This window comes from Bos indicus x Bos taurus, chromosome 22, assembly GCF_003369695.1.
Source record: "Bos indicus x Bos taurus breed Angus x Brahman F1 hybrid chromosome 22, Bos_hybrid_MaternalHap_v2.0, whole genome shotgun sequence".
NCBI classification, from domain to species: domain Eukaryota; kingdom Metazoa; phylum Chordata; class Mammalia; order Artiodactyla; family Bovidae; genus Bos; species Bos indicus x Bos taurus.
This window is the reverse complement of record NC_040097.1, coordinates 15,810,401-15,827,796: the sequence shown is the minus strand read 5'-3', so window position 1 is coordinate 15,827,796 and position 17,396 is coordinate 15,810,401. Positions and strand designations below refer to the sequence as shown.

The following is a 17,396-nucleotide window of genomic DNA, read 5'->3' as shown; positions in this document are numbered from 1 at the left end:
AGAATTCAGTAATAGAGAAGAGAATCTACAAATAATTCATAGTTCACAGATGCTAAATAGATAGCAATCAATGATCCAAAAGTGAAGTCTCAGAGAAAAAATATACATAAAACAGAATGAAAATAAAAATAGAGCTTATCAGAATTTGTGGAATACAGCTAAAGCAGTGCTGAGAGGGAAATTAATACCATTAATATTTAAACTAGAAAACACAAAAGGTAGCAAATGAATATTCCAAGTTCCTACCCCTGTAAGCCAGAGAAAGAAGAACAAAATAAACCCAAACACCTATAAGTAAGGAAATAATAAATATAGAGCAGAAATAAATAAAATTGAAAATAGAAGCTGAAGAGAAAATCAATAAAATTAAAAGCTGTTTCTTTGAGAAAAAAATTAATAAAATTGATAAAGATAAAAGAGATAGGAACAAATCAACAAGATCAGAAATGAAACGAGATATCACTATGGATTCTGAAATCATTAAAAAGTTGAGAGGAATAGTATAACTTCATACTCAAAAATTGGATAGCTTAGAGAAAATGGCCCAATTCCTCAAAAACTGCAAACTACCAAACTCAACCATGATGAAATGAATAACATGAATAATCTTAAATCAATTAAATTTGTAATTTAAAAGCTCTTGAAAAAGAAATTTCCATACTCATAATAGTATGGAAATACTATTTCACTGGAGATTTTTACTGAATTAACACTAATTTTACTTAATCTCTTGCTGAAAAAGGAGTATTTTCCAGGTAATTTATGAGGCCAGTATTACTTTCATACCCCAAACTGAAAAAGTAATTAAAAAAAGAAAAGAAAAAAGCAAATAAAACCCTCCAAAACAAAACTGAAGGCCATTGTCTCACAGGTGTGTTGTCTTGTATCCTGAGACTTTACTGAACAAACAAAAATTTATTACATTTGTGTATGCTAACTATGAATAATGTGGAAGCCAAAATTAAAAACACAATACCTTTTTAGTAACTCTAAAGAAAATGAAATACTTAAATATGAACTTACCAAAACATGTACAGGTTCTACATGCTGAAATAAAATGTTAATGAAAAAATATCAAAGAAGATTTAAACAAATGAGACAGACACTGACTCATGGTTTGGAATAATAATAAAGGTGTCAATTCTCCCAAAACTGAGCTTTAGGTTTAATGAAATTCCTATGAAGTTACCATCAAGGGTTTTTATTGACATAGACAAGCTTATTATAAAAATTTTATGGAGAAACACAAGTGCTAGATTAAGTAAAACATTCTTTTCAAAGAGGAATAAGGTAGGAAATACCACTCTACTGGTGTTAACTCTTACAATATAAGTATAGTAATCACGACAGTGTTGTATTATTGGAGACACAAGAGACAATAAATTGATGGAACAGAATGGAGAACCCAGAAATATACCCTCACAGATATACCTAAACTGATACTGTGTAGGGGTACGAAAACATTGCAATGAAGGAAGGACAGCCTTTAAAAAAAAAAAAATTGTGGGGTCAATTGTACATCCATAGACAATAAAAATAAACATCAACCTAAATCTCACAGTTTATACAAAATTTACTCAAAGTAGGCCACAGGCTTAAATGTAAAATATAAAACTATAAATCTATGAGAAAAGCTATAGGATAAAATTGTAAGAATCTAGGGCTAGGTAATACGTTCATAGAATTGACATAAAGGGCATGAACTATATAAAAAGAGGCTTTCTGTTATGTGAAAGGTCTTGTTAAGCAGATGAAAAGACAAGCTACAGAGTGGGAGAAAATAATTGTAGGCCATATATCTGATAAGGGATTTGCATCTAGAATATATAAAGAACTCTCAAAAGTCAACAGTAGAACCAAAACCAATCCAATTAGAAAATGGGCAAAAGACCTAAACAGACTTTTACTGAAGACTACAGGTAGCAGTGGAGAAGGTGATGGCACCCCACTCCAGTGTTCTTGCCTGGAAAATCCCATGGACAGAGGGGCCTGATGGCCTGCAGTCCATGGGATTGCTAAGAGTCGGACACGACTGAGTGACTTCACTTTCACTTTTCACTTTCATGCATTGGAGAAGGAAATGGCAACCCACTCCAGTGTTCTTGCCTGGAGAATCCCAAGGACGGGGGAGCCTGGTGGGCTGCCGTCTATGGGGTCGCACAGAGTTGGACACGACTGAAGCGACTTAGCAGCAGCAGCAGCAGCAACAGGTAGCAAATAAGCAGATGAAAAGGTGTTTAAAATCATTACCTATTAGGCAATGCAAAATAAAACTGCAGCACATTATTGTTCTATATCAGAATTACTAAAATAAAAAATAATATCAACAGCAAAAGTTGGAGGAAATGAAGGGAAACCAGATCATTCATACAGTTGCTGATGGGACTGTGAAATGGTGCAGCTACTCTGGAAAACAGTTTGTCTGTTTCTTATACAGCTAAATTAAAATTCTCATGTGACCCAGCAGTTGTACCCAGGCAGCATTTATCCCAGTGAAATGAAACCTTATGTTCATAGAAAAAACTAGTACATGAGTGTTCATAGTTGCCTATTTGTAATAGCTAAAAACTGGAAACAACTCAATGTCCTTCGATAGGTGAATGGTTAAACAAACTGGTGTATCCTTACCATGGAATCCTACTTCTCAATAAAAGGAATAAATTATTGCTAAACATAACAACTTGGCTGGATCCTCAGAGAATCATACTGAGTGGAAAAAGCCAATGTCAAAGGTTATGTACTTGATGACTATGCTTAGGTAACGTTTGTGAAATGACAAAATTATGGAAATGGAGAATGGATTTGTGATTGCCAGGTGTTAGGGATAAGGACAAATGCAAGAGACAAGTAATTGCAATTATAAACATGCAATCTTTGTGGTATTAGAATTTTTCTGTCACTTGACTTTGGTGGTCATGATAAAATTGCCTAGAAGTAAGCACACACACACACGAGTGAGCACACACAGAACTGGTGACATCTGAATAAGTTCAGTGGATTATATCAATGTCAGTTCCCTGGTTGTAATATTGTACTATAGTTACTATGGTAGATGTTACACTTAGAGAAAGCTGGACAAAGAATGTAAGGGATCTCTTCTATTATTTTTTATAACTTCGTGGAAACCTCAATCATCTTATTATTAAATGTCAAAAAAAAAAGCACTTAGGCATTTAGAATAGTGCCTGACCAGTATCATCATCTATCTATATATATATATATATATATATATATATTATCATCATCATCATGACATTGCTTGTTGTTGTTCAGTTACTAAGCCATGTCTGAGTCTTTGAGACCCCGTGGACTGCAGCACACCAGGCTCTCTTGTCCTTCACTGTTTTCTGGAGTTTGCTCAGATTCATGTCCATTGAGATGCTATCTAACCATCCCATCCTTTGCTGCCCCCTTCTCCTCCTGCCCTCAATCTTTCTCAGCATCAGGGTCTTTTCCAATGAGTCAGCTCTTTGCATCAGGTGACCAAAGCATTGAAGCTTCAGCATCAATCCTTCCAATGAATATTCAGGCTTACTTTCCTTTAGGATGGACTGGTTTGATCTCCTCACTATCCACAGGACTCTCAAGAGTCTTCTCCAGCACCCCAGTTTGAAAGCATCAGTTCTTCGGCATTCAGTGTTCTTTATGGTCCAGCTCTCACATCTGTACATGATTACTAGAGAACCCGTAGATTTGACTATATGGACCTTTGTTGCTAAAGTGATGTCTCTGCTTTTTAATATGCTGTCTAGGTTGGTCATAGCTTTTCTTTCAAGGAGCAGGCATCTTTTAATTTCATGGGTTCAGTGATTTTGGAGCCCAACAAAATAAAATCTGTCACTGCTTCTACTTTTCCCTCTCTATTTGCCATGAAGTGATGGCACTGGATGCCATGATCTTAGTTTTTTAAATGTTGACTTTCAAGCAAGCTTTATCACTCTCCTCTTTCACTCTTAAGAGATTCTTAGTTTCTCTTCACTTTCTGCCTTTAGAGTGGTGTCATCTTCATATCTGAAGTTGTTAATATTTCTCCCATCAATCTTGACTCTAGCTTGTGATTCATCTAGCCTGGCATTTCTTATGATGTACTCTGCATGTAAGTTAAAATAAGCAGGCTGACAGTATAGAGCCCTTGTCATATTCCTTTTCTAATTTTGAACCAGTCCATTGTTCCACTTTCTGGTTCTAACTGTTGCTTCTTGACCTGCATACAGGTTTCCCTGGAGACAGGTAAGGTGGTCTGGTGTTCCCATCTCTTTAAGACTTTTCCACCATTTGTTGTGATCCACACAGTCAGAGGCTTTAGCATATTCAGTGAAACAGACATAAATATTTTTGTCTGAAATTACCTTGCTTTCTCCATAATCCAACGAATGCTGGCAGTTTGATCTCTGGTTCCTCTGCCTTTTCTAAACCCAGCTTGTATATCTGGAATTTCTTGGTTCAAGTACCGTTGAATCCTTGCTTGAAGGATTTTAAGCATAACCTCACTAGCATGTGAAATGAGTGCAATTGTACTGTAATTTGAAGATTCTTTGGCTTTTCTTTGGAATGAAAACTGACCTTTTCCGGTCCTGTGACTACTACTGAGCTTTCCAAATTTCCTGTCATATTGAGTGCAGCACTTTAACAGCATCGTCTTTTAGGATTTTAAATAGCTCAGCTAGAATTCCATAACCTCCACTAACTTTGTTCCTAGTGATCCTTCCTAAGGCCCACTTGACTTCACACTCTAGGATGTCTGGCTCTAGATATGTGATCACACCATCGTGGTTATCTGAGTCATTAATAACTTTTTTGTACAATTCTTCTGTGTATTCTTGCCATCTGTTCTTAATCTCTTCTGCTTCTGTTAGGTACTTACTGTTTCTGTCCTTGATCATGTGCATCCTTGCATGAAATGTTCCCTTGATATTGCTAGTTTTCTTGAAGAGATCTCAAGTCTTTCCCATTCTGTTGTTTTCTTCTATATCTTTGTATTGTTCACTTAAGAAGGCTTTCTTATTTCCTTGCTATTCTTTGGAACTCTGCATTCATATGGATATATCTTTCCTTTTCTCCTTTGCCTTTCAGTTCTCTTCTTTTCTCAGAAATTTGTAAAACCTTGTTAGACAACCACTTTGCCTTCTTGTGTTTGTTTTTCTCTGGGATGATTTTTGTCACTGCCTCCTGTAAAATGTTAGAACCTCCATCCATAGCTCTTCAGACACTCTACCAGATCTAATCCCTCGAGTCTATTCATCACTCCACTGTATAAAGTATTTGATTTAGGTTATACCTGAAAGGCCTAGTGGTTTTCCCTATGTTTTTCAATTTAAGCCTGAATTTTGCGATGTTGAGCTCATGACTTGAGCCACAGTCAGCTCCTGGTCTTGTTTTTACTGACTGTATAGAGCTTCTCCATCTTCGGCTGCAAAGGACATAATCAGTTCAGTCGGTTCAATCACCAATCCTGTCCAACTCTTTGTGACCCCATGGACTGCAGCATGCCAGGCCTCCTTGTCCATCACCAACTCTTGGAGCTTGCTCAAACTCATGTCCATCGTGTCGGTGATGCCATCCAACCATCTCATCCTCTGTCGTTCCCTTCTCCTCCCACCTTCAATCTTTCCCAGCATCAGGGTCTGTTCCAGTGAGTCAGTTCTTTGCATCAGGTGGCCAAAGTAATGGAGTTTCAGCTTCAGCATCAGTCCTTTCAATGAATATTCAGAACTGATTTCCTTTAGGATTGACTGGTTGGATCTTCTTGCAGTCTAAGAGACTCTCAAGAGTCTTATCCAACACCACAGTTCAAAAGCATCAATTCTTCAGTGCTCAGCTTTCTTTATAGTCCAACTCTCACATCCATACAGGACTACTGGAAAAACCATAGCTTTGACTAGATGGGCCTTTGTTGGCAATGTAATGTCTCTGCTTTTTAATATGTTGTCTAGGTTGGTAATAACTTTTCTTCCATGAAGCAAGTGTCTTTTAATTTCATGGCTGCAGTCACCATCTGCAGTGATTTTGGAGCCCACCAGAATAGCATTGTTTCTCCATCTATTTGCCATGAGGTGATGGAACTGGATGCCATAATCTTAGTTTTCTGAATGTTGAGTTTTAAGCCAACTTTTTTACTCTTCTCTTTCATATAATCAGACATAATCAATCTGATTTTAATATTGATCATTTGGTGATGTCCATGTGTAGAGTCGTCTCTTAGGTTTTTAGAAAAGTTTGTTTGCTCTGACCAGAATGTTCTCTTAACAAAACTCTGTTAGCCTTTACGCTGATTCATTTTGTGCTTCAAGACTGAACTTGCCTATTATTCCTGATATGTCTTGACTTCCTGCTTTTGCATTTCAGTCCCCTATGATGCAATGGATATCTTTTTTGGTATTTATTCTAGAAGGTCTTATAGGTGTTCATAGTACTGGTCAACTTCAGATTCTTTGACATCCATGTTTGAGGCATAGACCTGGATTACTGTGATACTGAATGGTTTGCCTTGGAAGCACAGTGCTACATAGGTTAGAAATTTCAGTGCAGCTTTTAGACTGAGGACAGACTTCTGTAGCTCATAGCTCTGTCTGAACAATGACTTCATAAATAGATTCCCTTAGTCTTCATCCAGACCCTAATGCTGAGAGTGATGTTGCTCAGAAGTAGATATAGAGCTTCTTGATCTTTGGCTGCAAAGAATATAATCAGTCTGATTTCGGAGTTGACGATCTGGTGATGTCCATGTGTAGAGTCTTCTCTTGTGTTGTTGGAAGAGGGTAAGAGCATGAGGAAGAAAAGAAAGAATAGAACAGAGATAAATGAAAGACTAGAAAAATGATAGAGAAAATCAGTGAAATCAAAATTTGGTTCTTTGAAAAGCTCAACAAAATTGACAAACCTTTAACTAGGTGGATTAAGGAAAAGAAAAAGAAAAATTTAATTACTAAGATGAGAAAGTGGAGATATTCCTACCAATTCTATAGAAACATAAAGGATTATAAGGGTTTATAAGTAAGTACTATAAACAATTGGATGCTAAGAAATTGATCACCTAGATGAAATGATGGACCTGGTGGGTTCACTGGTGAATCTAGATTTGTGTTATAAGTCTCAGTTTCTGGTATTCTGCAGCTGGGGCAACAGGGTCTGCACCAGGCCAGTTGCATCAAAACTTTGGGCTCTCTTCTGGATTATTTTCTCCAACCCTGGTTCTCCAGTATTCCTGGCAGTTTGTTTATGCTTAACCCAGCCTGAGATGTTCTTATTGTTTCAGCTAAAAGGTTTGACTGATACCTTAGAGGTGGATAACAGAAATTATAGTGATATGTGATATGGAGAAAAGAAAATGTTTTTTAGTAACTAATTTCACAACTCTATAAAGAAACAGCCAAACAAAATACCTTTGTGTAATATTTGAAAGCATAAAGATTCTTCAGCATATTTAAGATACTCTGACTATATATAGAGTTTCTTCATGCTTTTAATTTCTTCTTTGTAGGATCTAAGAGCTGAAGGGACTCAGCTATCACCTGGTCTGGTCTATTCCTTTCACACAAGACATTCTCTTTAGGGTTCCTTCCTTCCTTCTTTTATTTATTCAGTAAGTAAATACATGGTATTGCCAACACAGTTGGGTGCTGTGTCCAGAAATACAGAGTGAGTATGACAGAATTAACAGAACTCACAGTCACATTGTAAAGAGACTAGTAAAGAGGCAATTTGAAAAGTGTGTGAAAAGTGGGGGACTTAGTCTGGGCCAGACTGGGTGTTATGAAAAGAAGGCTTCCTGGAGGAGTTAAGGAATATGTTGATATCTAAATGTTTGAGTAGAACTTGGTTAAAAAAAAAATAGGATGAAAAGAATCTCCCAAGCAGAAGAAATAAAGGCAAAGATGGAGAGGCTGTGAAGAAGCCTGGTGCTGGGAGGTCATGGGAGAGGTTAGGCAAGGCTAGGGGATGGTGGAAGACCAGTGAGCCTTCCTGTGAGGGGCCTCTTCTGTGATGTCAGGCAGTTTGGGCTTTATCTGGAGGCAATCAGGGAACAGTTGAAGAGTTCTAAGGAAAAAGTCATTCAGGGAGATCTGCATTGTAGGAAGGTGACGTGCTGAAATTTGGAGACCAAATGGGGGGGAGGGGAGCAAATGTGGAGTCAAGAAGGATGCTGCTGTTCAGTCAGTGACTTCTCCCATGGGGGACCACGTTTGAAAACTCTCCAAAAAACTCCCTCTGGGCACTGACCCTCCTTTGGGCACTGACCCTCCTTGAACTTGGCAGACCTGAGGTTTCAGTAGTCAGCTTGAAGCCATTACGATTAGGGCTGCCCAGTGACCCCCAGGGCCTGAGCTCTCCCTGACCCATACCTCCTCTCCAGTGGTCTGCTCTGGGAGGTACAGGTACCACTGCAGCAAGGCTGTCTCCTTCTGAGTTGTCCAGCTCTGATGAAAAGGTGGTTTAGTTCAAAGGCAAGGATAGCCTTGTGCTCAGGTCCATCTCTTATTTTATCAAGTCACAGTGACCAATGACTTGACTACGTTGCTTAGGTGGATTCCATTTTTGGCAGCATGTGCAATTTCTCACAAAATCCTCGCTTTCCATCCCCAGACCTCCCCATCCTAATCCTGGTTTTCAATTTACTTATTTTCCACTGCCTGCTATTTGAACCTATATAACCTCACCCTTTGAAGAAAAATTTATGCCTTTTTTTTTTTGTAAATGTTTGTTGTTAATGATTTATAAACATTAGAAAGCTGCACAATTTTTTCTGAAAGATACGGAATTTTACATTTATCCCCAGTTTCCTAATTTTAAGAATTGAGTCCTCCTTTCTTAGAATAACAAAGAAATAAAGAGTTGGAAATGACTTAGTGACTGAATGCTAAAAACAAAAATTTCCTCCTACAATTAGTCCTTTTATAATAAAAAGTACAAACTTACTGTTCAAAACATATTCAAAGAATCATTCTGATATTTTGTAGTTGATCTTAAATATATTTTATTCTGTTATATTCAAGAAAACCAAGCTGACAGATATAGGAAAGTATAAAGAAGAATTGCAAAATCAAATATACCAAATAATATTTTAATGAATTACATATATATATTTCTATATTGAATTTTTTTCTTTTTACATACAAACATAATATGATTTTACATTATCCTCTTTTTCCTCTTCAATCCTTTTCTACTTAGTTATCAATAGCATGCAAATATGATTTTAAATACTAGCATAATGGTTTAAATTTTTATATATAAATATAAACTGAAAATGACCCATAATCTCTCCATCCAGATAATGTTGATCGGCATTAAAAATGAATAAAACTTATATGCTTAGAAAGTTCAAGCAAAACACTACAAAAGTATAAGAAAAGGAGAAACAAAAGCTCACTTCCACCTTTTTGCACCCTAGACCCTTCCCCTAAAGTTAAACACAGTTAAAATTTCTTGTCATTTATTTTTCAGAAAAAAATGTACTTTATAGTTGCATATATGTATGTATTTGTAGTTTTATTTCTTACTTACACAATAGGCTATATTCCCCACCCTAGTCTGTACTTTGTCTTTATTAAGAATCATTCTTGGCGATCTTTGTGCAACATTTTTAAAGTGGTGTATCCCTCGCTCTGTAAATATCTCCAGTTCCAGATCTGTTTTTCAGTCTTGTCTGTGAAATAATTGGCTCTTCTGCTGAGTTCTTAGATGTGGGATCCATAGCTGTGTTGCTTCTGTGTCTCCAAGTCTCACCAGCCCACATTTCTCCAGCTCTTATCTCCTACCTGCATACTCCTCAGACCACTGACCTTCCATATCCTTAATCTCCCCAGTAATTGAGAAGGCCCCAGAGGGTCTCACAAAGGCTTACAGCAGTCTTCTTTAACCTCTATTTGCAGCACCTGAAGCCCTTTGAAATCAGTGGTGCTGTTGCTCCAAGCCTGATGCCCTGAGAGAAAGTCTCTCCTTTATCCAGGGCGCTGTCTCCCACTGTCTTCCAGGCTGGAGAACTTAATCAGTTTGCTTGGAGCTGCCATAGATTTGCACACATATGTGGACACAGATGTGGATGTGAGTGTACTCAAAAGTAACAACACAGTCTCTGAGAGTTAGTCCTCTCAGCTGCTGACTTCTATAGAGTGACTGTCATTCTGACATGTAACTACCCATGATTTTGCTCACTCATATATTTGCTTATGGTGTCCTGTAATCACATGAACACTTGTCTGGAATGGAGGGAGCCTTTGTTTTGACGGCAGATGATTGTACCTTTTGAGTTCCTGTGTTTTCCATGGAGGGACAGCAAATTCTCACAGTGGTAGCTGAATAGGAACACAGTGCACTTTGATGAAGTAAAAGGTTAGTTATTTCATCTAAACCAGGTTGTCTGTCTCAAGGCAGACAAACATTAAAAAAAAGTACATTGACAAAAAGGGGAAGAAGAAGAATAAGGAGAATAAAAAAAGGAGGGAGCAAAAAAAATGGGAAGAATTGGAAGGAGGAAAAATCCATCTCCATTAGCCCACGTCCATTTTAGCCATTTGAAAAATTATTCACATCTGTCTTCAGATTGAGGGTCAGCAGGGTCATTATCTTTGCATTCAGAGCTTTTATAATGCTGCTATTGCCGCCACCTTCGCTGTCACTCTGCCGCCTCCTCATTATTGCTTCTACTCTGGTCATTATTTGTGTTGCCATTCCAGATTCATGCTACATGAATCAAGTAATCCCAAAATTTGTTTGAGTTGCACATTGTGAAACATGCATTTGGAATGATTTCCTGAGAAAGCCTGTGTGCAGAATACAAATATTTTGAATGGACTTATCTTAGAGTTGTACTGCTTTTTTTCCTTGTCATTTTAAAACCCTTAATATGAATAAATTGTTTGTACAGTGGGACTTTTTTTTTAATCCTTAGATAAGAAATACATGGTTTGAAAGCAGAGAATAAAAACATGAATGATAATGTATGCAATGCCCAAGAGAAAGTCCTTGCTGTTGCTCCTGGGCAGGCGTTATAATCGGCTATTTGGTGTGTTTATTTCAGGCTGCAGATAGTGGATAAAAGTGGCTGGTTGGTTGCCAGCACATGACTTACTTGCCAAATGGAGTGTTTAGTACTTGTTACATTTGATTTATATCATAAGTTCTTCCCATTAACAGTCTACTGGTGATAACCTACTTGGCTTTTCATGTGGTTACTTTGAAACAGCCACTTGACAGCATTTGGCATATCACACAAAGTCTAATGCTGAATAAAGGAGTGAGTGAATGACTACATAGGTTCTACCATATACTGATAGGGTGCTTGGTGCTCACCCAGTATGTGTCTGTTCATTGAATGAATTCTGCATATATGTTTCTCTGATTCACTGCACCAAGATTAGGTTTATGGACTCAAGACTTAAAGGGCTAGTGAAAGGGATAGAAATAGAAATAATAGTGCTTATATGTCTGAAGGCCTTGCATTTGCATGGAGGGAGATATTCTGCTCATCTCTATTGCTGTTTAAACACAAAGTTGAATTACATGTAAGAAAGACGGTCTTGTCAAAATGGCCTTGATTCTAAATAAAAGTGTAACCTCCTAATACCAACAAGTTCCATAATCTTGGGTCTTTTGTGTTTCCCCCCCATAGATCCACTGTACTGGATATGTAATAAATTGTGTATTAAATATGGTGATTTTTACTTTCAGATTGAAAACTTACAAGAACAGCTTAGGGATAAAGACAAGCAACTGACCAATCTGAAAGACAGAGTGAAGTCCTTGCAGACTGATTCCAGTAACACAGACACTGCGCTGGCAACGCTCGAGGAGGCTTTGTCAGAGAAGGTGAGCTTGGACTAAACATTAGCTGTGGTATGGTTTAGGGAGATGTGGTTGGGAGGAAATGGCCCAAATGCATTTTAATGTGCTTGTTTTTCTCCATGTACTCACATCAACCCTAGTACCAGCTGGGCCTTCCCTTCCCATGCAATCTTCAGCAGTAGACTCAGCATGCTGAAGCCATTGGCATCTTTTTGAAATACATACTTGATCACTTCACCGTTGGCCCTGCTTAAAAACCTCCACTAGCTTGCTGTTGTTTTTAGGATGATGGAAACTGAAATCTTTAACCTTGCCCTTAGGGTCCATCCCATCATGTTCTCTGGCTCTCACCTGACTAGCCACTTCTCTGCCTGCCTCTTTACCTTCCTCCCTCCTTCCATCCCTTCCATTCATCTTTTCTTCCTCCTTTTCCAGCCTTATCCCCATCTCTCTTCTCTCATACTTTGTGCTCTAGCCATGCTGGCCTTCTAGATTCTTAAGTGCACCATTGTTTCCTCCTGCCTCAGACTCTTCTGCACATGTTATTGTTGAGCCCAGAATGTTCTTTACTCCCTGCAGATTTAATTCCTCTTCTTCTGAGAGCTGAGAAGCTGTATTGCACAGAGTCAAGATTGTGGATATTGGAGCCAGACTCAGGTTTCAAATCTTAGGTCTCACAGTTAATACTTTGGATAAGTTACTTAACCTCTCGCTTTCTCAGTTTCTTCATTTGAAAAAGAGGATAATAATACTACCTACTTTAGTGGATTACGTAGAGGAGAAAATGCATTAATATTTGGAAAGTGTTTAGGATAATAGGTATATATTAAGTTATAACTGTTATTATTATTATCAATCATTTCCTTGGGGAAGCCTCCTAGGTAAAATCCTCTATTATGTTTTCATGAATACCATGAATTTCCCAGAGCTCTTGTAACAATCTTAATTGTTCATTTTTCTGTTTTAATGTGATTAATTGGTTTTCTCTGCTAGACTCCAAGCCCGGGCATACCTGTGTATGTATGTTACTTGTGTGTATTGGCTCACCTTCCCCCAGTGCCTAGTGCACTACCTGTGGGTGTTGATGGAGTGAGCCACCACCGTATGACAGGCACTTTTGTGGGCACCAGGGATCCAGCAGAGAAAAGAAGTGAAAATCCTGGCTCTCATGGAGGATTCTAATGGGACTGAAGAGACACAGAAAATAAATAAGTAAAACACATGAAACTTCAGAAGGTAATACTCTCTATAGAAGAAAGCAAGGAGAGGGTTCAGGGAATGCTGGGGTGGAATGACCAGGTCAGGTCTTACTAAGAAGGGTGCATATAAGGAAAGACCTGAGGAAAGTGAGGGATGAGCCATGAGCACTTCTGGAGGGAGAATGTACTGGAGGGAATCAAGAGCAGTGGGGAGCAGTGGATGGAGAGGGAGTATTCCTTGAAGGGCCTTGTGAGAAAGGATGAAAAACTTTGACTTTCACTCTGAAGCAGGTAGGAAGCCATTTGGATGTCTTAGTTCTGACTGATGTTTAAAAGGATTACTTTGACCAAAAGAATGAAGAAAATCAATTAGGCAAATAGGTCATTCTGATGTTTGCTGCTGCTGCTGCTAAGTTGCTTCAGTCGTGTCCGACTCTGTGCGACCCCACAGATGGCAGCCTACCAGGCTCCGCCGTCCCTGGGATTCTCCAGGCAAGAACACTGGAGTGGGTTGCCATTTCCTTCTCCAGTGCATGAAAGTGAAAGTGAAGTTGCTCAGTAAGTGTCCGACTCTTCGTGACCCCATGGACTACAGCCTACCAGGCTCCTCCGTCCATGGGGTTTTCCAGGCAAGAGTACTGGAGTGGGTTGCCATTGCCTTCTCCATTCTGATGTTTACTGATTCCTAAAATGATTTCTAGTCCATTTCATTCTACCCAAGTTAGTTCATTCATTCTCTGGGCACTGTTGTACTCCTAGCCGCAGAGGGTGTGTAATGTGCTGGGCTGAGCACCAGTAGGCCTTGGAGTTGAATTTGCATGTTATATCCCCCATCACTTCCTAAGTGTCAAAGAATCAGTACCCAAGAGCAGATGACATAAAGTTTGCAAGGATTCTGAAGAAAGATAGCTTATTTTTGGTTGGACATATCATGAATCAGTGCAGTCTTTTAGTAGGTCCATGTTATTGACATAATTATTTTCAAACCCTGAAGCAAAGAAGTCTTAAGTTTTGAAGTCGTATGTAAGTAGACCCCATTATGCTGTTTTTCTGTGTCTTTCTCATCATTTCTTATTCGGTAGCACTTTGTAGCATTTCCCACAAATGCAAGAGGTAATGGGGTCTTTTTGTTGTTTGTTTTGTTTTGGATTTTGCACTGTAATAATAGCATTGTTTCCTACTATTTTCCCTGTTATCATAAACCTTGAGGTAGTGAGGTCTAGTGGATAGTGGCCCAGGAGCCAGTCTCAGCTCTGCCACTAACTGGGTGACCTTGACAAATAACTCTCACTCCCTGGGCCTCAAATTGCCCATTTGTAGTATGGGGGAATTAGATTAAATATCCCACTGATTCTAGAAGTCGGTGAATCTTAAAAAAGTTTCATCTGACATCTACATCAGAATCACCAGGAGATGTCTGTCAAAAGTATAATTATTAGGCCCCATGTATACCTCCTGAATCAGAGCCTCGAGTAGTCTGCACTTCATCACACTCTCTAGGTGACTGTGATGTACACCCTAGTCTAAGAATCACCACTCTATGCTAAAAATATACTGGAAAAAAGCAGCCAGATTTCAATGGCTATATAGTCTTAATGTTCCTATTAAAATTGTAAGATTACAACTTTAAATTATAAAAGATGAGATTTTATTTGGAAAAATAAGAATAAGATGATTTTTCAGGGAAAAATATTCTTTTAAAAATTTTCAAGAATTTAGTATCAAAACTTTCTAGTAGTAATTTTGTTTATAAAATATGAATGGAAGAATGTTGTTTCAAAAACTATGAATGATTATGTATCCCTTCTGCAGTCTTTCAGTGACATGATGTCAGTCCATTTGTACTCTTGATTTCTTTCTCCAAATATACAGAAATAAGCCTATACCATATTCTTTTCCATATCATGTATTCTTGGCAGGATTTTATCCTTTTTCTCCCTACTGAGATTTGATTTATTCTAGTTTAAGTCCCCAAACAATTCTTGAATCTGAAACTACTCCTTTTACTTAAACGCACTTCCTCTGAGATTTAAGGAAGGCCAAGGAAGGAAATCTGGGGGTCTATGGGAGTCTGGCCCTCTCGAACTGTCCCCACTACTTGATAATTGCATCACATGGGGCAAATCTGTTCTCCTCTCAGTACCTTATCTTCAAAACATACATTTAAACTAGCTGACCTGTGAATTCCACTATCTTTTGGAATTACCTTGACAATAATTATTCAGTTTGCTCATCCACAGTCTCAGGCATGTGAAATCTGTACTGAACTGTACATGAGGAGTTGAGAACTTAGATGCCATGTAGGGTCGGGCAGGGAGCAAAAATGAGGGAAGTGGGTTTGGTGTTAAGCAGTTGGGACTGCTAGTGACTATGACAAGCTGGAGCATCATTGACTTACCTCAAAATGTTCAAGTTCAGATTTTAAAATATGATGCTCAAGTTGAACACAATAGCTCTGTGGGGCAGCTTTGGTCAGTGAGCTACTGGTTTCCAAACCCTATGCGCATCTAACTTTCAGCCTTTTACCTGATGAAGAATAAATGCAAACGCAGAGGGAATTTTCAAAAGGTGCCAAAAATCAGAACATCGTGTATTTGAAAAACAGACAAAACAATCTGATAGGAATTGGCAAATTTCCCTGTCAGGGGATAAAGAATAGTAGATTTATTTTTAAGTGTTTATATTCCAGTAGATATCAAACTTCTATATGTATCCAAAATAATCTTGTCACCTAGAGCAGGGGTCCCCAACCTCTGGGACCTCATGCCTGATGATCTGAGGTGAAGCTGATATAATAATAATAGAAATAAAGTGCACAGTAAATGTGATGAGCTTGAATCATCCTGAAACCATCGCCCCCACCCCTGCCTCAGTACGGGGAAAAATTGTCAAAAATGTTGGGGACCACTAATCAAGAAAACTTCTTAAAGTATAGTTCTCTGGGTCCCATATCCTAGTGATTCTGATTCTGTGCTCTGCTGTGGGGCCCAGGAATCTTTGATTTAACAAGGATGACCAATGTTTCTGATGCAAATGTTTGGAAGGCCATACTTTGAGAAACAGTAAATCCATGCTCTTTCATTTTAAAGATGGGAATTGGGTCCAGTGAGGTGAAATGACATGCCTAGAAATGAAAACCTGGGACCTGTGCAGCACTGTTCTCTTCTGGTCCAGTGTCTGTTCTGGGCCCTGGGTAGACATCATTAATCAACTGTGACACCAGTTAACTTCTCAATGCAGCACTCTGGGAAGCCACTTGTACCCTAGGCTGGCCCTTGGTTGGGACTTAGTTGCCCCCCCACCCCCCCGGGTTATGTCAAGACTGCTCAGCTCATGGGTGATGGAATGGGGCTAAACTCAAATGTTCTGGTCTTTGTGTTTGACAGTACAATCTCTTTCACTGACCTTTCCCTCACAAGTTCCATTTTTATCCACATATAAATTAACAGATCCTCTACAACAAGACATGGTGCAAAAAAAGAAAACGATTAATTAGAAATTATAGACTTACAAGAATATTTAATTATTTGCTGTCTTTTGGCTGATGAATAGAACCCATTAGGTACTAGTCACCTTTTCACTTGGATTATTATTATTTCATCCCAGGGAATGTATTATTCCTTTTAATTTCCCAGAAGTTATTCAGATATGCAGAATGTATAAAAAAAAAAAAATAAAATAATGCCCCTTAGTGAGTTAAGACTGAGTATGACTTAGCTCCAGGACTGACACACAGAAGCTCATGGAGCCCCCAGTATTTATAAAGCCACATGGCAGATAAGCAGTTGAGACAGCCAGATACCAGAGCTGGAGGCCACTGCCATGCAGTTCCCATCTAGTGATAAAGTGCAAGTAGATTAGACCTGTGCACAGCCAGATGGGTGCACAAGGAGCACTTGCCAATGCAAATAAGACTAAAACAAGAACACATTGTTGGGATTTCTGCAAGTTAGCTGTTAATCAAGTAGATCATGGCATATTAGGGCCTTTTAACACATGTTTTTGACATCTGGCCCTGTGCGGCTGATGGTTAAATTAGTTTTGTGATTGACGGAGAAATATTTTGTAGTATTGAATCATCAATAACACTTAAAAACATTACACTGCTTGCTGATTTGCTTTGTCATCAATGCCCAGTCAATAGTACAAGTGCTTAGAGCAGATCAACCTCATTTCCAAGTGACTCTGACACCTTCTGGATGTTAACATGCATACTTAATTTTATTTCCCTTCTTTTGAAGACAGGATCGCCCCTAATTTGAATTCATGTTCCTTCCCTCAGCCTTTTTAATTGCCTGTTGTATGCCAGGCAATTTGCTCAGGCCTGAGTTAAGAGAATCGTAAGATTTGAGTGTTGCCCTTTGGAAAGCTAGGCTGAGAGAGTGATTATGCAATAAGCCTGTCTAGTGGGAA

At 38.6% G+C, this 17,396-nt stretch overlaps 1 protein-coding gene across 16 annotated transcripts in view; it reads left to right on the top strand.

Moving 5' to 3' along the window:
• ERC2 (ELKS/RAB6-interacting/CAST family member 2) overlaps window positions 1–17,396 on the top strand; it is a 984,881-nt gene that overhangs the window by 434,139 nt on the left and 533,346 nt on the right. For all 16 annotated transcript variants that reach the window (XR_003507771.1, XR_003507770.1, XM_027522882.1 and 13 more), the window contains one exon: window positions 11,671–11,808. Coding sequence is in view for 14 of the 16 variants with exons in the window: in XM_027522882.1 (XP_027378683.1) it covers window positions 11,671–11,808 (138 nt within the window). In the remaining 2 variants the exon portion in view is untranslated. The remainder of the gene's footprint in view (window positions 1–11,670; window positions 11,809–17,396) is intronic.